General features: G+C 42.8%; 1 protein-coding gene across 3 annotated transcripts in view; it reads left to right on the top strand.

The window, feature by feature from the left end:
• MYRFL (myelin regulatory factor like) overlaps nucleotides 1–25,712 on the top strand; it is a 237,798-nt gene that overhangs the window by 113,441 nt on the left and 98,645 nt on the right. For all 3 annotated transcript variants that reach the window (XM_077468900.1, XM_077468899.1, XM_077468901.1), the window contains 5 exons: nucleotides 11,157–11,228; nucleotides 14,558–14,616; nucleotides 16,002–16,157; nucleotides 17,333–17,398; nucleotides 18,782–18,844. In XM_077468900.1, coding sequence (XP_077325026.1) covers nucleotides 11,157–11,228; nucleotides 14,558–14,616; nucleotides 16,002–16,157; nucleotides 17,333–17,398; nucleotides 18,782–18,844 — 416 coding nt within the window. The remainder of the gene's footprint in view (nucleotides 1–11,156; nucleotides 11,229–14,557; nucleotides 14,617–16,001; nucleotides 16,158–17,332; nucleotides 17,399–18,781; nucleotides 18,845–25,712) is intronic.

The following is a 25,712-nucleotide window of genomic DNA, read 5'->3' as shown; positions in this document are numbered from 1 at the left end:
TCCTGTATAGTGTATATACTGGTATTGTTATTTCCCAGTCATTTGTATCCTTGAACCATGTCTCTATAATTGCAGGGAAGCCAATCGCAGCAGCAGCACCTGCCTTAAACATACAAACAACCAACAATAATGAACAGTCTGTGCCCTATCAATTTACTAAACCATTATAATAATATGACAATAAAATAGAAAATATATCTGATATGTGCTTTCTAAGTTACATATGGGCAGTAAAATACCAAATTTTAACCACAGGTTACATATGCAAAACATACATGAAATGTAGGGATGCAAATATCACCTGGATACTGGAATATACTGAGAATATTGTATGGCAATGTGAATACTGCCCACTCCTTTGCAATTTACCTCTTTTTGTGATACTTTAAAGCCATACATGGCCAAGATACCTGTCTAATGGACTTCTGTGTACCAATAAAGTATTATGTATATGTAGCAAGATTTCCGGCCTCCTTTAGTCTACTCAGAACCTCCAGAGCTGGGAACAGCTGACATTGTTCTGTATAGAGTGGGTTGCAAGGCATAGTAGGTGTGATGTAAGGTAAGGCAGGTAAATTTAGGAGCAACCCTGCCATGACTTCAGGGTGCTACATATACATAAAAAGATTCAAAAGAAGTTGTATCTCCATAAGTTTGTTTATTTATGTAAAGCTCCATAGTCCATTGACCCCATTCCGGGCAGCCTAGCCCCGATTTCCCTTTAATAGGGTCTGTACACACGAGGGTGAGAAGCATCAGCTGATCATGTGACCTCTGTGATTGACTGTCACAGTGGTAACATGATTGGGAGCCGATCTTGCTGACTCCTGATCATTAGCTGTGTTTGACAGTTTGGTTGCTGTACTGGGAGTGTGCAGTATTCGCACTTTCAGCACAGAAAGCTCGGCCACCCATGGATGCATATATGCGCCGTGTGGGCATTAAAGCCCTCCCTTTTTGCTGCCGCACATGTGCATTATGTGGGCGGCAAGAGGTTAACATTCCTGAAAGCTGGAGACCTGCACATTATTATCAATTCGTCATGTAACATAGAGAGTCTTATCATGTGTGGTATAAGATAGGTGAAGAACGCTCATAAGAGACAGTGCAGAGGCGTACTAAGTAGGGGGTGGGGGGTTCGGGCCGCCCCGGGTGCCGCAACACTTGGGGGGTGTCAGGCCGGCACCCCCCTCCGCGATTATAGGGGTGGCAGCGCTACGGGCATGGCCGCTGATCGGCCATCCAGTCACAGTGCGTGCGGTCACGGCCAGCCAGTCACAGTGCGTGCGTCCTCTGTAGTGCCGCCCCCCCGGTGCCGCGGAGTGATTCCTTCCTGTCTCTCCACGTGTAGGAGCAGTAAGGCGGCGATTCAGTCACTCAGCTACTCAGGCGAGCAGCGGCAGCCGAGGATCAGGCTCACTGACTCAGCATCGGCAGCATCTGGCATCTCCTGCACAGTGCACACAGTGAGTAAGTTGAGGTGTTACAACTTACAACACTGAAGAGATGGGGTAGGGGACTGCTATACTGAACATCCATGATCCAGAAATGTTCTTTACACTGTAAAATGGCTGTAAAGTACAGGCTCATTTTTAATTATTTAATCAGCCATTTCCATATGCTCAAACTGTTTGTCCCTGAGGACCAATACTGGCAATGGCTGCTCAGTATTCACAGTAGGGAGAATTTTATGAGAAAAGTGTCTTTGGAGGGACAGTCCCTCCAAAGACACTTTTCTCATAAAATTCTCCCTGCTGTGAATACTGAGCAGCCATTGCCAGTCTAGTCTTAGGCTGGGTTCACATTGCAGCGATGCGGGAACGCCGCAAATCCGCGGCGGGTTCCCGCATCGCATACCTCCCGACGGCAGTTCACACTGCCCTATGTGAACTGCTGGGAGTGTCAGTGAAATGTTAATAACACCCCCAGATCAGTTCGCCTATCGCAGTGCGATCTGCAAACTCGGACAGGAATCGGATCGCATGGTGTGAACACCCATGCAAACCGATTCTGCTGCGGACCAAAAAAAACGGTCCTGTGCGAGTTTGGGACGGTGCGATGCGAATTCAGCCATACTATCTGTATGGCTGAACTCGCATCGCAAAGAGATCGGATGTGATTTGCACTGCAGTGCGGTGCGAATCACATCCGGTTCTCGTAACCGCTGCAGTGTGAACCCAGCCTCAGTCAAATTGCACTAGGCTGGCTCGAATAAAAATATAAATCACGCACAATGCATTCCTAAAAATATGTTTTATTGCAAGAGGTATACGTATAACGTACACGTATAAGTGCCATCTGTCATCAGTGCCCCGTATTAGTAGTGCCATCTGTCATCAGTGCCATATCAGTGCCATATCAGTGTCACCTGTCATCAGTGCCCTGTATTAGTGCCATTTGTCATCAGTGCCATATCAGTGTCACGTGTCATCAGTGCCCTGTATTAGTGCCATCTGTCATCAGTGTCATATCAGTGTCACGTGTCATCAGTGCCACATATTAGTGCCATCTGTCATCAGTGCCACGTATCAGTGTCACATGCCATCTGTTATCAGTGCCACGTGTCATCAATGCCACGTATCAGTGCCATCTGTCATCAGTGTCACGTGTCATCGGTACCACATATTAGTGCATCTGTCATCAGTGCCACGTATTAGTGACATCTGTCATCAGTGCCATATCAGTGTCACATGCCATCTGTCATCAGTGCCATATCAGTGTCACGTGTCATCAGTGCCACGTATCAGTGCCATTTGTCATCAATGCCACCTGTCAGTGTCACGCGCCATCTGTTATCAGTGTCACGTGTCATCAATGCCACGTATCAGTGCCATCTGTCATCAGTGTCACGTGTCATCGGTGCCACGTATTAGTGCCATCTGTCATCAGTGCCACGTATTAGTGCCACATGTCATCAGTGCCAAGTATAAGTTCCATCTGTCATCAGTGCCCCGTATTAGTGGCATCTGTCATCAGTGTCATGTGTCATCAGTGCCACGTATCAGTGCCATATCGTTGTCACGTGTCATTGTCCTGGTGCTCCAGGGCCTTCAAAAGTGTAATAGGTAGTCAACAATTTATGCTCCTAGAACACGTGACAGTGCTCCCTGCATGTTGGGCCTCTCTGTGTGGCCAGGCTGTGAAAAAGTCCCACACATGTGGTATTGTAATACTCAGGAGGAGTAGCAGAATTTATTTTGGGGTGTCATTTGTAGTATACACATGCCATGTGAGAGGAATCACCTATTACAATGACAATTTTGTGGGAAAAAAATCTTTATCCGGCTCTTGGGACACTATTCCTCTCACTGACGCCAACAATGAGTCACCATTCCTTCCTTTGACACCAACAATAGGGCATGATTCCTCCCGTTGACATAAATAATGGGGCACATTTCTTCCCACTGACATTAACAATGGGGCATTCCTACCACTAATACCAATGATGGGCGCTATTCCTCCCACTGACATCAATTATGGTGCACTATTCCTCCCACTGGCACAACGTTTGGTGCCATTTCTTCCACTCACACCAACAACGAGGCACTATTCTTCCCACTTATACTACTTATGGGGCACTATTCTTCCCACTGACACCAGTTATGGGACACTATTCCTCCCACTAACACCAATGTTAGGAACTATTCTTTCCACGGACACCAATGATGGGACACTTTTCTCCCCACTAATACCATTGATGGGGCACTATTTATTTTCCTACTAACCATAGGTTCTACATATTTTTTTTTACTCCCAGTGACCACCAAGCCTGAGGCACTGTTTACTCCCACTGATGCAGGGGCATTTTCTAACACCACTGGCCACAGCCCCTAAAGTCTGAAGGATAGTGAGCCCTTCCTTTTCTAAGAAAGTTTAGAGACCCCCCTGCTCTACAGCATTCTACTGTGCTGGAAGTTTCTGATCCTATACAAACTGAAAGTAGAGTTCCACCCACTTTTCCAACTTTGTCTTAAAGGAAAGACAACCCTTTAAAAATTTTAAACCGTTGCCTATGGAGATTTTTAAGTACCGTCATTTGTCGCCATTCCATGAGTGTACGCAAATTTTAAAGCGTGACATGTTTGGTATCCATATACTCGGCGTAACATTATCTTTCACATTATTCAAAACAATTGGGCTAACTTTACTGTTTCGTTTTTTTTATTTTTTTATTCCTTGAAGTGTATTTTTTTTTTTTACACAAAATTTGCATTTGAAAGACCGCTGCGCAAATATTGAGTGGCATAAAATATTGCAATGACTGTCATTTGCTAAATATATATATATATATATATATATATATATATATATATATATATATATATATATATATAATGTTTGGGGGTTCTAAGTAATTTTTTTGGTATAAATTCACTTAGAAGGATATTGTAAATTTAAGCTACTGTGGACCCACTTATTAAGTTAAGAGGGTTATGGAGGTCTGGAGAGTGCACAATTTGAGTATAAGCACCAAAAGTGCATGGGTTTTCTATTAAGAGAAGGAGTTGTTTTCTAGTACACCATGCACAGTTTGCTGGTGCACAACTGCACATATTGAGATTTGGAAGAAGAAGCACTGGACTTTTTAGATACATGTATTTGTGCTTACGATCAAAGTATATTTTTCAGAAAACACCAATATGAAGCGAAATCGACCTAGTGGGTTTCAGCAACGAAAAATGAAGATGGCAAAGGAACAGTCAGCTGAGGCAATGTCTGGATCCATTTTAAAATATGTCACACCTTCAACATCTACTGCAGTAGGAGAAAGTGCTGAAGGCATTCATACTTTTGAATTCAAGAGAGAAATACCAGAAGTATCTTCTCAAGAACATTCATATATAAAAAGGCAAGAATTGGAGATCGACTTATCTTCAAGCAGTGAGAGTGATGTCGCGGAAGGAGATGCCAGAAGAAGCCTCCCCCAGCAAGACTCTGATGAAGAAGCAGAGCAGACTGATAAACTATCAGTTTATTCTGATGTTGCTGCTTGGCCAGTTCCAGTTCCAGATGAGTTGAGAGTGGACCTTATTAAGAGGGGAAGTGAACCTTTCCAAAATAGAGATGGGCCTTTCAGTGCTATTGAAAGACGAGGAGAGAAATTGAAAGGGAAAGCTCACCACTGCATGGTTCTATAAGGCTCTTCCAAATGGTGAGACAATTCTTAGAACTTGGATGGTGTACTCTCCATCAAAAGAAAGTTTGTTTTGTTTTTGCTGCAGACTTTTTGCGCTTGATGAAAAACTAACTGTAACATTCAGTTTTGTTACCGGGTTTCATTTGTGGTGGAAGCTGAATCCAAAGGTATCTGATCATGAAGCTTCTGAACAGCATCTTACATGCTTGGAGAAACGGAAGACCTTGAGAACAGGACAGAGGCTACAAAAATGCATTGATAATGTCCACCAAACAACAGTGGACAATGAGAAAAAGAAATGGAGGGATATTTTGCATCGCCTCTTGGATATAACCTTGTTTTTGGCTCACCAGAATCTTCCTTTTCGTGGTCATAGAGAGATCATGTCATCAGTAAATAAAGGAAACTTCCTGGAATTGGCAGAATTGCTTTCAAATTATGATCCAGTTTTAAAGGAACATTTCATAAGGCTGAAACGTTCTACCGAATCTGGGAAGAGAACGACCTCTTATTTCTCGCCAAAAATTCAAAATGAATTTATTTGTCTTCTGGGGAATCATGTGAAAAAGAAAATAGTGGCTGATATCAAGAAAGCAAAGTACTTTGGGATTCTTTTTGACAGTACCCCTGATGTGTCACACATTGATCAGATGTGTGAAGTGATCAGATATGTTCATATTGAAGGTGATAATGTTGAAGTAAAAGAATCATTCTTGGGCTTCTTTCCTATTGCTGGAAAGACTGCTGCTGAGCTCACAGAAAATATCCTGCAACATCTGGAGGAAGCTGGACTGGACATAAGCCTTTGCCGTGGTCAAGGATATGATAATGCTGCAACTATGGCAGGGATTTATGGTGGTGTTCAGGCAAAGATAAAAGAGATAAATCCCAAGGCTTTGTTTATCCCATGTGCAAACCATTCTCTGAACCTTTGTGGGGTGCACTCTTTTGGAAGTGTTGCTTCCTGTGTTACTTTTTTTGGAACATTGGAGAAAGTGTATTTGTTCTTTTCAGTTTCTACACATCGTTGGGAATTGCTGATGGAGAATGTAGGTGAGACAATGAAAAGACTTTCCCAAACAAGGTGGAGCGCTCATTATGATGCTGTGAAGCCAGTGAGGGCAAATTTTGAAAAACTTACTTCAGCCCTTGAAAAGCTGTGTGATCCCAAAGAAAATGTGGACCCAAGAGGATCTGCTCAGATGTTGCTGCCTGCTGTATGCGATTTTACTTTTTTGTGTTATCTTTCTTTCTGGTGTGACATTCTGGGAGAAGTTAATATCACACAGAAGTATTTGCAAACAGTGGGACTCACTCTTGAAAAGTGCATTGTGAAGCTACAAGCTCTAAAAGCATTTCTTGCAGGTCAACGAAATGAAATTGTGGAAAAGGCAATTCATTATGCAACTACCATGTGTGAGGAAGTGGGCATTTCAATGGAGAGAAGAGGGCGAGTAAAGCTCCGGAAAACAATGCCAGGAGAGAAGGCAAAGGATGCTGGTCTCACATTGCCAGAGGAAATTAAAAGGGCTATGTTTGAGTGCCTTGACCGGTTTCACCAGGAGTTGGAAATTCGTACTAAGGCAATTGAAAATATCCTCTCAATGTTTGCTGTTATTCAGCCAAACACTCTGGTTGTTGCAACAGAAAAAGATCTACAGAATTATACTCCAAAATTGACTGAGGTTTTTGATGAATTCTCGAATGAAGACATCTATGTGGAGATTGAACGCCTTCGGAGGCATTTGGAAGCTGCCAAGATCAGTATTGAAGAGGCAAAGAAATGGACGGTTTTGCAATTCCTGCAGTTCATTATTAAATGGGATTTTTGTGAATCTTTTCCTAACTTGTCACTGTGTTTTAGATTCTTTTTGACTCTCTGTGTGAGCATTGCTTCATGTGAAAGAAGTTTTTCAAAATTAAAGTTAATAAAAAACTACTTCCGCTCCACCATGAGTGAGACAAGGTTGACAAATCTGGCCATACTTTCAATTGAACATGAATATGCAAAGACGATTAACTTTGATGCAGTCATTGATGAATTTGCAGAACTGAAGGCTCGAAGGCAGAGGATGTGAATGACTCCTTTCAATATAGACTGAGCGGTCACTTTGGAGTTTGGATCTGTTTTCTGCTTAAAATGAGCAGTATTATCTGTTCAGTAAATGTTATAAATAATTTAAATAAGTTTAAGTAAGTTAATAACTTATTTTCCAATGTTTTTTTTTTTAAGTTGATGGAACGTTTACAAATTTGTGCAATAAATATTCTCGAGAAAATGAAAAAAAGTTGTGGGTGTTTTTTCATTTAAAAGTTGGGGGGGGGGGTGCCAGGTGTAGGATCCGCCCCGGGTGCCAAACGCTCTAAGTATGCCCCTGAGACAGTGGATTCTATCCTTTGTTAAATGTTCAAAATAGAGGGCGAGTATAAATTCAGTAGTGTTCCGTTACAAAGAAAGATGGGTATCTTGGTTTTTGTGAAAAAAACTTTTACGCGTTTGCAGTGCCACTAATTGGTAATGGCATCCCAAACGTAAGGAAGCACATTTTGCTGCAGCCAAAATGCATGTCAAGCACATAGTAAAAAAAAACGCACCAACTGGAACATGGCTAAATGAGCTACTTTGTCACATGTAGGGCAGCCCGCATGTTGCACCAAAAAATGCATGTTTCGAATGGGTAGATGTGAATGCATCCTTTTTCTTTATTTCATTAGCTACCTTTTTGTCCACCCTCACCATAAACGTTCTAGGTCTTCTGGTCAGATACTCCACAAGCTTGAGTCCAAGTTTTATTGTATTTTGCTACCTGATGATCAAAAAGCAGTCTTCAAAATAGAACAAATGCTCTGAAATTTTTGGCTGTATCTATGCAACTTCTAAATGCCCACTTGGCCACAAGGAATTACTTTCATGGCTCTGTTTACATGGCATTTTCATTTAAATTTCTTATGCTCCTTCTTTTGTTCAGTCACAAGCTGGAGTCAAGGAGGTGACTAAACTGAGATGCATAGCTGCAGTAATGAATAGTCAAGTCCAGGGGCGTAACTAGAAATCACAGGGCCCCATAGCAAAATGTTGTATGGGCCCCCCCCCCCCAAAAAAAAATTAACTAATACCATTGAACAACAGATTACCTCACCCATGTGGCACAGTACCCAGGCAACAGCTTATATTCATTTCGAACAACAAAGTATGCAGTATACTGTATGCAGCCCCTGAAGGACACACATTGCTGACCTCCATCAGTACAGTGCAGACCCCCCCTCAGTACAGACACCCCTCAGTACAGACCCCCCAGCAGTAAAGACACCCCTCTTAGTACAGACACCCCCTACCTCAGTGCAGACCCCCCTTAGTACAGACCCCCCCAGTGCAGACACCCCTTAGTACAGACCCCCCCAGTGCAGACACCCCCCTTCAGTGCAGGACCCCCCAGCAGTACAGACCCCCCTCAGTAGTACAGACCCCCCAGCAGTGCAGACACCCCCCTTAGTACAGTTCCCCCCAAGTACAGACACCCCACTTAGTACAGACACCACCCCATTACAGACCCCCCCTCAGTGCAGGACCACCCCAGCAGTACAAATACCTCCCAGTGCAGACACCCCCCCCAGTCCAGACCACCCCCTCAGTACAGACCGACCTCAGTGCAGGACCCCCCTCAGTAGTGCAGACTCCCCCCTCAGTAGTGCAGACACCCCTCCATTACAGACCCCCACTCAGTGCAGGACCCCCCAGCAGTACAGACACCCCCCTTATTACAGACATCCCCCAGCATTGCAGACACCCCCCAGCATTGCAGACACCTCCCCCCTAAGTAGTGCAGACCCCCCCGAGTAGTGCAGACGCCCACCCCTCAGTGCAAACACCCCTCAGTAGTGCAGACACCCCCCCATTACAGACCCCACTCTGTGCAGACACCCCCCTCAGTGCAGACACCCCCCCAGCGGTGCAGACTCCCCCCTCAGTAGTGCAGACTCCCCCCTCAGTAGTGCAGACTCCCCCCTCAGTAGTGCAGACTCCCCCCTCAGCGCAGACCCTCCCCCTCGGTAGTGCAGACCCCCCCCTTAGTAGTGCAGACCCCCCTCAGTAGTGCAGACCTCCCCTCAGTAATGCAGACCCCCCTCAGTAGTGCAGCCTCCCCCTCAGTAGTGCAGGCTCCCCCTCAGTAGTGCAGACTTCCCCCACAGTAGTGCAGGCTCCCCCCACAGTAGTGCAGGCTCCCCCCACAGTAGTGCAGACCCCCCCACAGTAATGTAGACTCCCCCTCAGTATTGCAGACCCCTCAGTAGTGTAGACCCCCCTAGTAGTGCAGGACCCCGTCAGTGCAGACCCCCCTCAGTGCAGACCCCCGAGTAGTGTAGACCCCCCTCAGTGCAGGACCCCCCTCAGTAGTGCAGGACCCCCCCTCAGTAGTGCAGACCCCCTCTCAGTACAGACTCCCCTCAGTAGTGCAGACCCCTCCTCAGTAGTGCAGACCCCTCCTCAGTAGTGCAGACCCCTCCTCAGTAGTGCAGACCCCTCCTCAGTAGTGCAGACCCCCCCTCAGTAGTGCAGACCCCCCCTCAGTAGTGCAGACCCCCCCTCAGTAGTGCAGACCCCCTAGTAGTGCAGGCTCCCCCTCAGTAGTGCAGACTTCCCTCTCAGTAGTGCAGGCTCCCCCCACAGTAGTGCAGACCCCCCCCCCACAGTAATGTAGACTCCCCCTCAGTGAAGACCCCCCTCAGTATTGCAGACCCCCTCAGTAGTGTAGACCCCCCCCTAGTAGTGCAGGACCCCGTCAGTGCAGACCCCCGAGTAGTGTAGACCCCCCTCAGTAGAGACTCCCCTTCAGTAGTGCAGACCCTCCTCAGTGCAGCAGACCCGAACTCAGTGCAGACCCCCCCCCCCCCATACCTCAGAACAGCGCTCAGCGCTGATACACAGTGCCGTGTGTGTCCCTCCAGCGTAAGCTCCTCCTCCTCTGTGGATGTAAACAGAGAGGAGGGGGAGGCGGCTACGGTCCGTGCTGCTGTGTCCCTGCACCCGCACTACAGAGAGCAGTGTTAGTGATGCGGGCGGCTGCCGCTACTCCAGCGTGTCACCCGGAGCGGCCAGCACCCCCCCACTAACACCACTCACCAGGCCCCCAACTTGGCTGCGGGCCCCATAGCGCCCGCGTGGGTCGCTATGGCGGTAGTTCCGCCACTGGTCAAGTCTAAATGGGCTGTGTTAAGTCTCAGATTTGGACAGACATAAATGTTAATTGGCCAGGAAAACTTGTCCCATATGTGTATTCCAACTGTTTAGCTGTTTGCCTGGAGTTCAGCCTAAAATAGGGGGGATTTGGCTCACAGTGACCTTAATGGCTGTTCTGTGTTGTTGCACCCCGAGCACTATTTCAAAGAATGCATAGTTTCTTCTGTTTATTCATAAGGGCTAACACGGAAACAGCTGTTTGCAGGTTTGCATAGATTTTTCTGTATATCCGTTCCTTATCAGGGCTAAGCTTATAAAAGCTGTTTGCAGGTTTGGTATAAGGCTCAATATTTCTATTCCCATGAGCTTGCTGAAAGTAATGCTCCTTTTTTGTTTACGTGGTGGAAGTGGTAACATGTATATACATTCTGTTATAAGAATTTAATCTTCTGATTGCATTTTAGTGGAGAGCTTTTTGGCTTCTTTTGGTTTTCCTCTGCATAAGTTAAAATGAAATCTCTCATCGACAAATCAGATCTAAAACTCCTTTCTGTAATCCATAGCAGATTAGTTTATCATTATTGCTTCTGTTCACCACCCAAATCCATGCTGGCGCCCATGAAAGGAATCCTATTCAATTACTGACTTTTCTAAAAAGTTTGTATTTGTATATTGCTAGTTGTTTGGCCTACAGGAATCATATACAGTCAGTAAATACTTAGCTATTTTTATTGAACTACACAGCTAAGAACTCTTTAATAATTTGTGAGTATTATTAGATTTATTAGACTTATTCTTAAATGTGATGATTTCAGTGACCATAATTTGTTTGTTCTTTAGTGCCATGACCATTTCTACATTGTATATATTATATGTGCAAGAAGAAGCCACCGAAAAAGAACCACCATTACAGTATGTATTATGTCTCTGTGTAGATGATGTTAAGAGTCAGTTTTTTTGGTAGTTTGGAGGCACCTCTAGGTTTACACATAACGTGGCCGATAGGAGGACCCAGGCATAGGATTTAATATGCCAGATTCCCTGGCAAAGTCCCACATATAGATTTTCATGTGCCAGATATTCCCTCTAATGCCCCGTACACACGAGAGGGATTAAGTCTGACAGACCTCCAAAGGAGTTCCGCCGGAGTTCCGACGGAGTTCTGGCGGACTTTTTCGACCGAACGGACTTGACCACACACCATCACACCAAACTCCGACGGAGTCGAACGTGATGACGTACGACTGGATTCGACGTAGGAAGTTCCTAGACAGTAGCCAATAGCTGCCCTAGCGTCGGTTTTAGTCAGTCGGAGTAGCACACACACGAGCGGATTTTTCAAAGGGGACCGGGTCCGGCGGAGTTCCGTCGGGAAAATTTAAAGCATGCTTCATTTCTAAAGTCCGTCAGACTTTAGCTTCGCTAAAGTCCGTTGCAGCCCACACACGATCGGATAGTCCGCCGGACTCAGTCCGTCGGAGTTTGGATGTCGAAAAGTCCGCTCGTGTGTACGGGGCATTAGAAGACCTTAGAGGGGAATATATTCTCTCTTAAAACGGAAGTAAGCCCATCAGTTTAATAGTTTAAAAAAACTGTTATATTCACAGCATGCTCGGAATGCTAACTGTCACATTGGTTGTGCTCTTAACCTAATTGTCAAACCATCCAATGGCTGGTGTCGTAACTGATCACATGTGCAGCATCATGGCATCTGAAGATTAAAAAGAGGCCATGATGGCAGCTTCCTTGGCTGAAAACGATAGGAGGATTTACTTGTACTTTAAGTCGATTGTATGACTTGAAGGCATTGCATTTTCCAGCAAAAATTAAGTTACCTTTTAAGCACTCCTTTGCATCAATGCCAGGTGTGTGGCATTTTTAAGCTGGCACCACTGTGCCTGCACCGGCCTACACCAATCCAGCAGTGCATGTTACCTCTTAGTGACACATCCCAAGGTTGCTATGAGATACAGGAAACACACTCTCCCCTTCTCTCTCTAACCTCTGTTCTTGCTCTCTTCTCCAGAGGCCCCTCTACACACTCTTCCGTGGTTCCAGGATAGGTTTTTACACACTCTATGCTGCGGGTCATGTCCCAAATAGAGGGGAGCCTGCCACTACCAGAGGTGCCATGCACCTAGCCCCTTCACTACCAGAGGACCCATCACCCCTGTCAGTCAACTGTCTCCAGGCTGATTGCCCCCCCCCCCCCCCACAAAAAATTAAAAGTCAGCAGCTACAAATACGGCAGCTGCTGACTTTTTAATATATGGACACTTACCTGTCCAGGGAGCCTGCGATATCGGCACCCCAGCCAATCTTCGGATCAGCTGTCGGGTGCAACCTCCGCCATTCCTGGTAAGAGAACCTCACAGTGAAGCCTTTCAGTTCCCTACTGTGCATGTGTGAAGCGCTCTGCGCTTTCTAATTGGAGGGGGGCTGGACTCCTGAGAGATGGCACAGCGGCGCCATCTCTGGAAGTGGGTAAGGAGACCTGTCAAAAACAGGTCCCCGTTCCCCTCCTCCCCCCTGAAAGGTGCCAAATGTGGCACAAGAGGGAGGAGGAGACAAATAAGTGGAAGTTCTACTTTTGGGTGGAAATCCGCTTTAAGCAATGACACCGAATTTTAGTCTTTAGCAACAACAAATTTACTTCCACTGGATAGTACTCTGTGTGCTAGACCCATGTATTGTATCTTCCTCTAGCTCAGTCCCCTTGTTGTGTTGCAAGCCCTGTTCTTTAGAAATGCTGTGCATGCACCCCTTTAAGAGACCACAGACCAGTTCCTCCCTGCATCAGTAAACCCCCTAGGAAAAGCGCTCTCCCTGGGGGTTACTATGCTTGCGCACTCCCGAGTCCAGCACTTGCGTCCATAAAAACAGAATCAGCAATCATCAAAGCAATCACTTTTTAGGCAATAGTCTAGTCCATTAGGGCAATAATCCACTAATAGTGCCTTAGAATCCATGATTGACAGTGACCCACAAAGGCAGTAAGTCCATGATTAAAAGCAACAATTTCATAAGGTCCCCAGCATTAAACCCTCTCCAGGAACCCTGAAAATTATTATTATAATACAGGATTTATTTAGCGCCAATAGTTTGAGCAGCACTTTACAACATGAGGGCAGATAGTACACTTACATTACAAATCAATACAGGAGGGATCAGAGGGCCCTGCTCATTTGAGCTTACAATCTAGAAGGGAGGGTCAAGTGGAAACAAAAGGTAATAACTGTGGGGGGTGAGCTGGTGGAGAAAATTAAAATACAGTTGTTAGGTGTGGGTAGGGTAGGCTTCTCTGAAGAGAAGGGTTTTCAGGGATTGTCTAAAAGCTAATAGAGTAGGAGATAAGAAAAGTCCTGGAGGTAAGCATGGGAGGAGGCAACAAGGGAGCTAGAGAGCAGGTGGTCTAGGCTAGTGAAAAGGCTTCTATCACCCCCACCACCAAAGGGGGTGAATAGTCCAGCAAAATATCCAGCTACATTTTGGCAGTATCTCCCCATGGATCAACCCAGGGGCTTTACAGCAGCCCATTTTATGTTGGCTGGCCTGTAGTAGGGGGTATCCGGCTGAATATGGTGGGAAAGACATTAATACTTACAGCCTGGCTACCTCAACACACAGATCAACTTGAAGACACAGGAAAAAATACAAACATTGTAACATTTGGCACCCGGCTGGCTTAGCTAACAGGAGAAAATGAGCTCAGCCAGTTCAAACATGGGCATAACACAGAAAACAAGTTAAACCGTTGTAGGCCCCTCCCAACATGTTTACATAAATAAAAGCTGATCATTGAAAGCATCTCTGTGAGTGTTAATGGGTTTGTCTCAACCCTATAATTGTCACTTTTATTGGATAGCTTGGTTTGTTGAAAAACAGCAGACTTAATGGCCAGAATAACAGGTGACAAAAAAGGATAAAAAGTAAAAAAAATCAATCTAACATAGACACCGCATCTAAGAATTGGTAAACTGCAATAAATATACTGTATACAGTATATTTACATATATTTACAATACCCCAGAATCTGTCAAAAATGAAAGAGACAGGGTTTCTATTGACTTGGAAAACTAAGAAGATTCACTTAGCTTTCCAATTCAATCCAATTAGAGAAATGTGTTAATTTTTTGTGAAAGTTTTGTAACTGTTGTGTGAATTTTTTTTATAAATATAGACCCTATAATGTGTACATTTTTTACTGTATATTTCCATCCATTTTTCTTTTTCAACTGCAGGAATAACTTCACAAGTGCTGCAAGCTCTTTGATACCACCAATTTACACCACCATGATAGGTATGTACATATCTGAAAAGTAATCATGCAATAATGTTTGTAAAACTGATTTCATATTATTTTCTGTTTAATATAAAATGGAGGGACTGGCAGGGGAGTTGAAAACTTTATCTGTGCTGACTATAGGAAGCTGCTACTTGTGAAAAGATTCTTATACTGTCCACTGTAAAACACCCCTAAATGCATTTTTAACCATGTACCTACTGTATATCTGCGTTTATCATAAGGTTAGTTAGGCCCATGCCTAGGTCAGGCTTCACTAAGCCCTTCGTTTTCTCCCAGTAACTTTTCAAGTAAACCTTTGAGGATAAAACTACTATTGATTGTTACATCAATTATTAGAATACAATTCTTACTGGGTAGATCATTACTATTATAATATTATACAGGATTTTTATTGAGCCAACAGTTTGTGCAGCACTTTACAAAATAGGGGAGATTATACAGTTCCAATATGATTCAAGGTCCTTGCTCATGAGAGCTTGCAATCTAAAGGGAAGGGCAAGTGATACAAAAGGTAATAACTGTGTGGGAATAAGTTGTTTGAGAAAGTAAAATTAAGTTATCTGGAGGCAAGATAGCCTGAAGATATGAGCTTTCAGAAATGAGCAAAGAGGGTAGTTCAGCTAATATTCTGAAATGAGGTTGGGATTCCAGATTGCTTTATACGAAGTTCATAATTTGAAATGTATTAATTGGGTGATCAGAAATCAGAAGCCGGTAGAGGAGTGTTAGACAGGGGTGGCAGATTCTGGGTGATAAGGTGGATGACTCCGGCAGCAGCATTCCTGTTAGAATGAAAATGGGGAGGGGGGGGGGTTGGGGGCTGTGAGGAGGGAGTTGCAGTATATGGGAGCACAAGTGAGTAAATTACTAGCTTTGAGGTGTTGTTGGTTAAGATGGGGTGTATTTTGGACATTTATTGGATGTGAAAGTGGCAAGTTTTGTACAGTGTCTAGATGTGGGGCTGGAAGGAGAGGTCTGCGTATAAGATTACACCTAGTACCCTATTAGAGGGGAAGGACTAATAGTTCTGTGAATATTATTTGTTCAATCTTTGAAAGATTGCGTTTTAAGAAGTGGTTTGACATCCATACTAATATGTCAGTAAATTAGTGATGCGCAAAGAGACTGAAGGGTGTAAACTGAAAAGTAGAGAAATAGATATGGGTGTCTTTAGCATAGAGATGGTATTTGAAGTCATGCAAAGTTATCAGCTGACCAAGGGTGACGGTGTAGATAGAGATTAGAAGGAGTCAGTGGACAGACACCTACAGAAAGAAGTAGGTGAGAAGAGGTAGAGTTGTAGGTGACACTGTAGGAGTGCTTAGAATAGATAGTGTCACCAGTGAGGTTGAGAACTGATGATTATTTTTATTGTACAGCTTCAAGGGAAACATCTACAACAACATCTATACCTGTTGGTGCAACGGAAATCAATTTTTGTGACCTCCTACCGTGTAACCAAGAATACTGCTGTTCCATTCAACCACCCAGACTGAGAGATATTAACTATGAGGCAGCACAAACTGTAGAAAAAAGTAAGTCCACAGTTTCTTTTATTAGTTTTATTTACCTTTAAGGAAGGAATACCAAATTTTGTATACGGTAACCCAAGAAGGGGGTCCCATTATTTCTACTACTGCATAACATCGTTAAGTAAAGGTAATAAAAAACATATTGCTGGAAAAGGCCTCACTGGGGAGAAATACTCCCAAACATATTTAAACATTTAAAAAAATTGCATCCATACAAATAGATCCTAAAATGTAAACTATTATATTGAAAATGTTAAAGGGGGTTGTAAACCCTCGTGTTTTTTCACCTTAAGGGATCCTAAAAAAACACTGACCAACACCCCCCCCCCCCCCATTTTACTCACCTGAGACCATTTGTTCCCTCTGGAGAGAAACGCTCTACCTCTCTGCCCGTTGTCTCGGCTCTTGGTTGGATAGATTATTAGCAGCTGCTGTCAATGAAATCCAATGATGTGGGTGCCTGGGGACGGAGTCGTGTCCAGCATTCTGTTTTTATGGACGCAAGTGCTGGACTCGGGAGTGCGCACGCATGGTTTCCTAGGGGGTTTACTGATGCGGGGAGGAACTGATAAGGCCGCCGGGGGACCCCGGAACAGGTGGATCGTGGCCATTCAGTGGAAAACGAACTGCACAGTGGAGGTAAGTATGACATGTTTGTTGTTTATTTTATTTTTTTAAACAACGAGGGTTTACAACCCCTTTAAAGTATTAGAGGCTTTTGAACTGTATGGCATTTTGTCATTTTATAAAAATGACAAAATGTAAATAGTTTGCAGAAAAACTGGTCAAATATAATTATAATGATAATAATCATTAGTACTATATAAAATGAGGTCTAAATAAATAATAATTATAATTATAAATAATAAGTGGTAAATATATACATATAAAAAGATATATAAATAACAGATACTATATAACTACATTTTGTCAAAAAACTAAATGTATTTCTAGCTGTTTAAACATACAAGGGCTAGAGTGTTTAGTGTATAAATTCATCATGTTTTTGTGTACATAATTTACATAATTTTCTGTACAGTGTACAGAATTGTTTAGCTGATAGAAGGTCAGAAGGAATCGATCCAATAACAAAACCCTCAAATCTTCTGTGGATTTGTTATGTTCAGCATGAAGTGCTATAGAACACCATGGTCTAAACTGCCATTTTCAATTTGCAGAGCTCGCCACATCTACTGCAGAACATTCTGTTCATCCAGCCAATGTAAAGAAGGCCACAGGGACAGGTAAGGCCATAAATCACATGTTCACTACAGTACTTTTGTTGAGAGAAAAAACACTTTAGAGGAAATACTACTATCCCCGAATAATACTAACATGATTTCCAGGTATTACACTATGTCGCTCTTGGCTAAAACAGACTCGACTCCTATTCGTAACCTAGAATTAACATTCATGATGCAGCAATTGATGAAATGTCAAAATTGTCATCTTCTTTAATGGGATAATAATATAGCTGCTTTGCACATAGTTATGCCAAATGTATTTTAAAAGGTATTTGCTTTGTACGATCTGAAATTTCGAATCAACACTCACCAAACTTCTACTAACATGAAATTAGCAGAAGGGGCCCAAAGGTTGGCGCTTGAGAAATTAACTTCCTCTTTATACTCTCATAATATGTCACTACAAGATAGTATGCTAGACAAAATCCTGCACACGTGCTTTTGACAAAAATCAGACGCTCTGTCTTCCAACATTCAGACAGTGTGTACAATTCTTTAGACTCTACTGCTCTGAGCGACGCATCCCTTTTGTTTGAATTTACAAACAAATACAAACATGAGTGGGGACTTTGAGGCACCAGTAACCAAGGACAGTTGTATACAAAAAATATAAAAGATTTTATTTGAACATGATTAAAACATCAAAGAAAAACATAAAATAAACCATAATGTGTACAAATTAGAAAAATTTTGAACAAGTGTTACAATCATTCTGTCATGAAGGCTAAGAAGCCCAATAGTGATCCCTACGCGTTTCAACCTTTTTGTTTTAATTCTTCTAAAAATAGACTTTTCCAACTCAAACGTTATCATCAGATATATTATACTCCTTTATGATTATCTAAATTAAACCTCAGACACTCCCCACTCTGTTTTCTTGCCTGTGGAATTTCATATTAAATATAGCTAAGGCCAGGGCAGACAGCAGATGGTAAAGAGATCTGTCATTGTGGCGAAGGTCAACAGGAACAAACAGGCAAAGATACAAGCAACATTGTTCACAGGGAAATTACACAAGCACACGGGTACAAGCCAATGCACTTTAAATAGGGCATCTATTGCACCATGGACCAATCCCAGGTCAGGGGGTGAGTGGCCATATTTACCTAGCAGTTGACAAGGAAGGCAGGGAAAGTACAGGGGAGGAGCCCACAGTAAGCACAGGGAGGCTGCCTAGTCATCCCAGAGCTGGAGGCTTGTGGTCAGACTCATGACCCCACAGCTGACAAGGAAAGTGGAAGAAGCCTGTAAGCTGCCTAACATTACTAACAACTTGATTCTGCTTTTGCTCTCTCCTCATTTTAGTTTACATGTATTTAATGACAGAATCAAACTGTGAATGAAATAACAATACAGATTTTAATAAATACGGTTTATTTACAGGAAATACCAGTAAAGGTTTAACAGAAATGAGGCGGATTGATAAACCTGGTTATTCAAGTGACTGTAAGTTATGTTTTTTTGTATGTTGAAGATTAAAATCATACTCCTGTAATGAAAATAGTTAAAAAAAAAAATGTTCAATTGCTAGGTAAACTGTCACTGTGCTCTGCTCTACATAGGGTCTTGTATTTTTCCTTAAGCAGAAATTCTAATGCCCTGTACACACGATCGGAAATTCCGCCAGCAAAAGTCCGATGTGAGCTTTTGGTCAGAAATTCCGACCGTCTGTATGCTCCATCGGACTTTTGCTGGCGGATTTCCCGCCAGCAAAAGATTGAGAGCAGGTTCTCAATTTTTCGGTCAGAAAAAGTTCAGATCGGAAATTCCGATCATCTGTAGCAATGCCGAAGTGCAAAATTCCTACGCATGCTCGGAAACAATTCGGCACATGCTCTGAAGCATTGAACTTCATTTTCTTGGCTCATCGTAGTGTTGTATGTCACCGCGTTCTTGGCGGTCGAAAGTTCAGAGAACTTTTGTGTGACCGTGTGTATGCAAGCCAAGCTTGAGAGGAATTTGACGGAAAATCCAATCGTGTGTACGCAGCATTAGAGTAATCTATGAGACTCATAGCAGTATTACCCTATTTTATCTTTAAAGTGATTCTTTTTTTTTTTTTTTTTTATAACAAACATGTTATGAGAAAATATAATTGCCCGTGCTATGGTGTATTAAATATTAAGTAAATTTAGTTCAATTAAGTTATGGAGCTGCTGCTATCGTGTAAGTCAGCCTTTCTCAACCTTTTCAACACAGGTGAACCCTTGAAATAGTTCTCCTTTCTCGGGAAACCCCTGCTAAAAAATTGAAATCTACAACTTGTGATGCAATGGTGTGATGGTCTGCGAGAGGAATGGTCCTTAAACTTGTGGTCATTGGGAAGAATTATCTCCTTACAGATAGCTAAAAACATCAATGGTGTCAGTGGGAACTTAGCTGAGAGGCAGAAATTGCCCAATGCTGAAGAAACCCCTAGCAAACTTTGGAGGAAACCTAGTTGAGAATCACTGCTGTAAGGTAAAAAAAAAACTTAAAGTAATACAGAAAATGTATACTTAGCACAATAAATGTACAATAAATGTGAATGAATTAAAGTGCAGTGCAAACATAAAATTCATAAAGTGCAATCAAAGATAAAGTTCATCTTTGCAATTAAAGTGCCATAATGTGTTCAATTCTTGCTTGGCACTGGAACTCTCACAAACAGGAATTGAACATGTTTTGGCACTTTATTTGCACGGATGAACTTTATCTTTGATTGCACTTTATGAATTAAATGTTTGCACTGCACTTTAATTCAGTCACATTTTCATAAATGTATTGATTATTGTATATTTAAAACATAGGAGCAGCGCTAAGTATACATTTTCTGTATAACAAACACTTTATACTTACCTGCTCTGTGGAATGGAACTGCACAGAGCAGCCCTGATCCTCTTCTGGGGTCTACTCCTGAGCCCGCCTCTTCTCTGTGCACCACCCTAGGAATCTACTTACTATGGGAATGTACGTGCAGGCTCGAGCCTGCATCCATAGACATACTTAGCACACCTCAGCCCCGCCCCCCTGGCTCCCTCATCACAGGATTTGACTGATAGCAGAGGGAGTCAATTAACTCCTGCTGTCTCAACAAAGTCTGTGAAAGCAAGGAGAGAGCCGCTACAGACAGGTACAGCGTTGGATTAAGTGAGGACTACTATAAATATATGGGGGCTTTTAAAGCTTTTTAAACTCTAGGATAAGCAAATATTGTCTACAAGGGGCAATTGTATTTTTTCTTGAATCTTTGTGAGCTTTTATGTATTTCTTCCAGATCTGTGCAATAATCCAGTGTGTAATGTTGCCTCTGTGCAGTAACTATCTGTATTAAAACCAGTCACTGCTACTCTGTCTTGTGTAGTGTGGCTGGTTTTGTGCCTGCCCCCTCCTGTAACTTTCTGCAGGCAGCCTTTTTATTTTTTTCACCCAGTATTTGGTGAAGCTGCTGGGTCCCTCTATGTTCTCTTCACAGGCTATGTACACACAGTGATGATACCGCCAACAATTTTACAAGGTAATGACTGGGTTTGAAAAACATTTTGTTTGTGCACACCAAAGCTGGTTTCACAGGGGCATTCTCCGTAATGTGCATCCGCCTACTCAGCAGGGGATCTCTCCGCAGAGCAGGCGGATGACAGATCCGTGTCCACTCCGCTGTGCAGAGCAGATGTGAACACAGCCCCTCTGTTTTCTATGGGGCTGACAGATGGAAATGAACTGCCTATCCATTTCCATCTGACTGTCATCTGATCCAATTCGCTGTTTTTGGCCGTCAGGTTCAGATTGGATACGATGCCAGCAGGTTTGTCCGATGACATCCTCCGCTCCATAGAGAGCTATGGATGATCTGATCAGGTCCACTTGATAAACTGACAGGCGGACCTGATGGGCCGCGTTAAACCAGCCTTAGTGAACTAAAATCTTTAGCGGCTATTGAGGAATATATTTTGCGTTATTTTGTGCCTGGAGTTCAGCTTTAAAGTAGAATTCCAGCCTAAGACTAACTAGTTTTAAAAATGTTAAAGATAGCAAAGTATGCACATTGAAGTTGATTTACTAAAACTGGGGAGTGCCAAATCTGGTGCAGCTTTGCATAGAAACCAATCGGCTTCCAAGTTTTATTGTCAAAGCTCAATTGAACAAGCTGACATTAGAAGCTGATTGGTAGGGATGAGCTTCGAGTTTGAGTCAAACTCATGTTTGACTCAAATATTGCCTGTTTGCCAAACAGCGAACAATTTGGGGTGTTCGTGGCAAATTCGAACAGCCGTGGAACACCCTGTAAAAGTCTATGGGAGAAATCTAAAGTGCTAATTTTAAAGGCTTATATGCAAATTATTGTCATAAAAAGTGTTTGGGGACCTGGGTCCTGCCCCAGGGGACATGTATCAATGCAAAAAAAAGTTTTTTTAGGAGCAGTGATTTTAATAATGCTTAAAGGGAAACAATAAAAGTGTAATATTCCTTTAAATTTCGTAACTGGGGGGTGTGTATAGTATGCCTGTAAAGGGGTGCATGTTTCCAATGCTTAGAACTGTCCCTGCACAAAGTGTAATTTCTTCAGGAAAAAAAGTCATTTAAAAGCACTCCTCGTAATACAGAGAACAGTCATTGAAAGTCATTGATAAAAAAATAAAATAAATGCGTGGGGTACCCCCAAATTCAATTACCAGGCCCTTCAGATCTGGTATGGATGTTAAGGGGAACCATGCGTCAAATAAAAAAAAAAATGGCGTGGAGTTCCCCCTAAAAATCCATACCAGACCCTTTATCCGAGCACACAACCTGGCAGGCCGCAGGAAAAGAGGGGGGACGAGAGAGCGCCCCCCCCGAACCGTACCAGGCCACATGCCCTCAACATTGGGAGGATGCTTTGGGGGTCTGTGACCCCTCAAAGCACCATGTCCCCATGTTGATGGGGACAAGGGCCTCATCGCTACAACCCTGGCTGGTGGTTGTGGGAGTCTACGGGCAGGGGGCTTATCAGAACCTGAAACCCCCCTTTAACAAGGGGACCCCCAGATCCTGCCCCCCCTGTTTTAAATAACGGGTACATTGTACCCCTACCATTTCACAAAGAAAGTGTAAATATTTGTTAAAAAACACACAGACACCATTGGGATAAGTCCTTTATTAAAAATAAAAAAAATAAAGGGAAAACCCATGGTTCCCCAGTGATGTACGGGTGAGCCCACCCCCCTCTGATGCAAGGGGGAACCCGAGCTCCCCCAGTGATGTACTGGTGACCTCACCCCCTCTAATGTAACAGAGCCGGACACCGGGGGGTGATCGGCTCATCCCTACTGATTGGCTACCATACCATGCACAGCTGCACCAGATTTTGCACTCTCCAGTTTTCGTAAATCAACCCCAGTATTTTTACACAGGTTTGGCAGCATAGGTAGCAGGAGTGGAGAGGGAGCACTTTTAAGACTATTGTGCATTAGGCTTGAATTCTATTTTAAGATGTTTATCTTGCTCCTTAATAAATTTATAGTTTTTATGTAATAATTGTACCGAGACACTATTTTATTTGTTCTCACAAATACTGGTACTGTCCAGCAGAGGGCACTGTTTCACAACATAATCCCTGGTACTCACAAGGCTTTTATGAACCAAACTCTAGGTGGCGAGTTCAGTTTGCAATTTATAGGGTCATCTATATAACTGTTATCTACAACACCTAATATTTAAGGACCCTTCATGCATTCCTTTTTCCAGAACTTTAACGCTAATGGCTATAATTAAGTAGCTATTATGTGCGATAACTATATATCAAATTCATACAGAAATAATAGCATCTAATTTTTGTGTCGCCTCCTGTATGGGGTTAGTCAGCTGTTAGAATGGTGCAGCACATCAGTACATACATTATTTTCTTTATTCATCAGCTGGTGAGTTTATTACAAACCCATCACAATAGAAATGTACATGCTTCATAAAGTATGTATATGAAAAGTTAGAAATTCTGAAATGTGCTAAAAGGACCATGGATATTATATTTGAAAAAATAAATGTTAAACTATTCATACACATGAATGCAGAAAATCATCAGCATTATGTGTAAAAGACCTAAAACCATTGCACAAAAATATAATGTATGTATTAAACACACATTGTATTTGCTGCCATTTTTTTTAACGTTATAAACATTATTATGTCATTATAAAAGACAATGAAGGTCTGGTGGGAGGAAAAAAAAAAAAGCACATTAATAAAAATATTTAAGGGCTTGTTCCCATCAGAACACAAATGCCTTGCCTTACATTTTTAAAGCAGCCTATTTGAACTGACTTAAAGTGGAGGGCCACCCTGAAAAATAAATACATTAAAAATTTGAAAAAAATCATAAAAAAAAAATGCAAAAAACATATTTTTTTTACTTACCAGAAATGCCTGTTGCTAGGCACATCATCCTAATCTGCCTCTTCCTCCTCTGCGGAGATCTTCTTTCTTCTCTCCTCCGTGCGGCGTCTTCTGGGTAATGGGTCGCGCTGTGTTCTGGGAACTGTGTGTCCCAGAACACAGCGCGTCCCATTCACAAAGCGCTGCGCGACTCTCGCATTCGCAGTAGGAAACGGGCAGTGAAGCCGCAAGGCTCCACTGCCTGTTTCCCTTAGATAGAATGGCGGCGCCGAGAGCCGAGGGACGGGTCGGCCTCGGGCGGCCGACATCGCGGGCGCCCTGGACAGGTAAGTTGGCTTATTACCCACTTCCCGACCAGCGCACGATGATGTACGTCGACAGAATGGCACAGGCAGGCATATTGGCGTACATGTACGTCCAATCTTCAATGCCCGCGATCGTCTCACGGGACGGCTGAAAGGAGGAAATGCCGTGTAAACAGCATTTCTCCATTCTGCCTAGCAACTAGTGACGCTGATCTCTGCTCTATGTGATTGGAGCAGAGATCAGTGTTCACTAAATGAAAGCCCAACCCCCCCACAGTTAGTAACACACCCCTAGGAACACTTAACCCCTACACTGCCACCCACTGGTTAACCCTTTCACTGCCAGTGTCATTTACACAGGAATCACTGCATTTATATAGCAGTGATTACTGTATAAATGACAATGGTCCCAAAAATGTCCGTTGGGTCCCCCACAATGTTGCAGTCACAATAAAAATCGCTGATCGCTGCCATTACTAGTAAAAAAATAATAATAAAAAATTATTAATAAAAATGCTATAAAACTATCCCTATTTTGTAAACGCTATAACTTTTGCGCAAACCAATCAATCGCTTATTGCGATTTTTTTTACCAAAAATATGTAGAAGAATACGTATCGGCCTAAACTGAGGGAAAAAAGTGTTTTTTTATATATTTTTGGGGGATATTTATTATAACAAAAAGTAAAAAATAATGCGTTTTTTTCAAAATTGTCGCTCTATTTTTGTTTATAGCGCAAAAAATAAAAACCGCAGGGGTGATCAAATACCACCAAAAGAAAGCTCTATTTGTGGGAAAAAAAGAACGTCAATTTTGTTTGGGAGCCACGTCGCACGACCGCGTAATTGTCAGTTAAAACGATGCAGTGCCTAATCGCAAAAAGTGGTCTGGTCTTTGACCAGCAAAATGGTCCGGTCTGAAAGTTGTTAAGTCAGCAGCTACAGTGTTTGCAGCTGCTGACTTTTAATTTTTTTTTTTAAACCGGCCCTCCTCTTTAATGGGTAAAAAGAGGTCAGTGCACCAAAAGTGCAGCATGCGAGACCTTCATTTGAAGAAAAGATTTCTGAGATGTCCACATATTTCAAGTGTGCTGGTAAACTCATTAAATGCATTGAAATGCACCAATGTGAACAAGCCATAAAAAGTCAGTTTACAGCCTAACCAATCAATCACTTAGTTGCAGTCAGCTTGGTAGTAGAAACTGAAGGGCCAGTCAACCCTAAGGTTAAGCCTCGTGCACATGCTTCGATTTGCGGATAACCAAACGTTTGTTTTTAGTGGTATGCTAGTCACATGTCGAAAGGGAAGAGATTACTCACAATGTGAACATTTTCGGACAACAGAATACGTCATAAGTGACGAAATGTGTTGAATAGTTTTGTATTTATTCTTTCGTTTCTGAGTATGTGTAGTCTTGCTTTCACAATTTTTTTTTCCGAAACCGTACTAATGAAACAAAAATCGGACATAAATTCACATCCGACAAAAATGTTATAGTCTGCACATCCAGACGAAAAAGCAAAATCGGCTGTGGAAAGCACCATACTAACGTTCTGAAAATTGGCAGATAACTCGTACAAATTTTTCCGTCCAATTTTCATTAGACATGTGCGATTCGTTTCGTATGAATCTCAAATTCAGAGATCCGAAATACGAATTG

The sequence above is a fragment of the Lithobates pipiens genome, unplaced genomic scaffold (assembly GCF_037356315.1).
Source record: "Lithobates pipiens isolate NorthernLeopardFrog02 unplaced genomic scaffold, aLitPip1_a1.2 Scaffold_8, whole genome shotgun sequence".
NCBI lineage: Eukaryota > Metazoa > Chordata > Amphibia > Anura > Ranidae > Lithobates > Lithobates pipiens.
The sequence above is the reverse complement of the archived record's forward strand: the minus strand, read 5'-3'. Positions and strand labels throughout refer to the sequence as shown.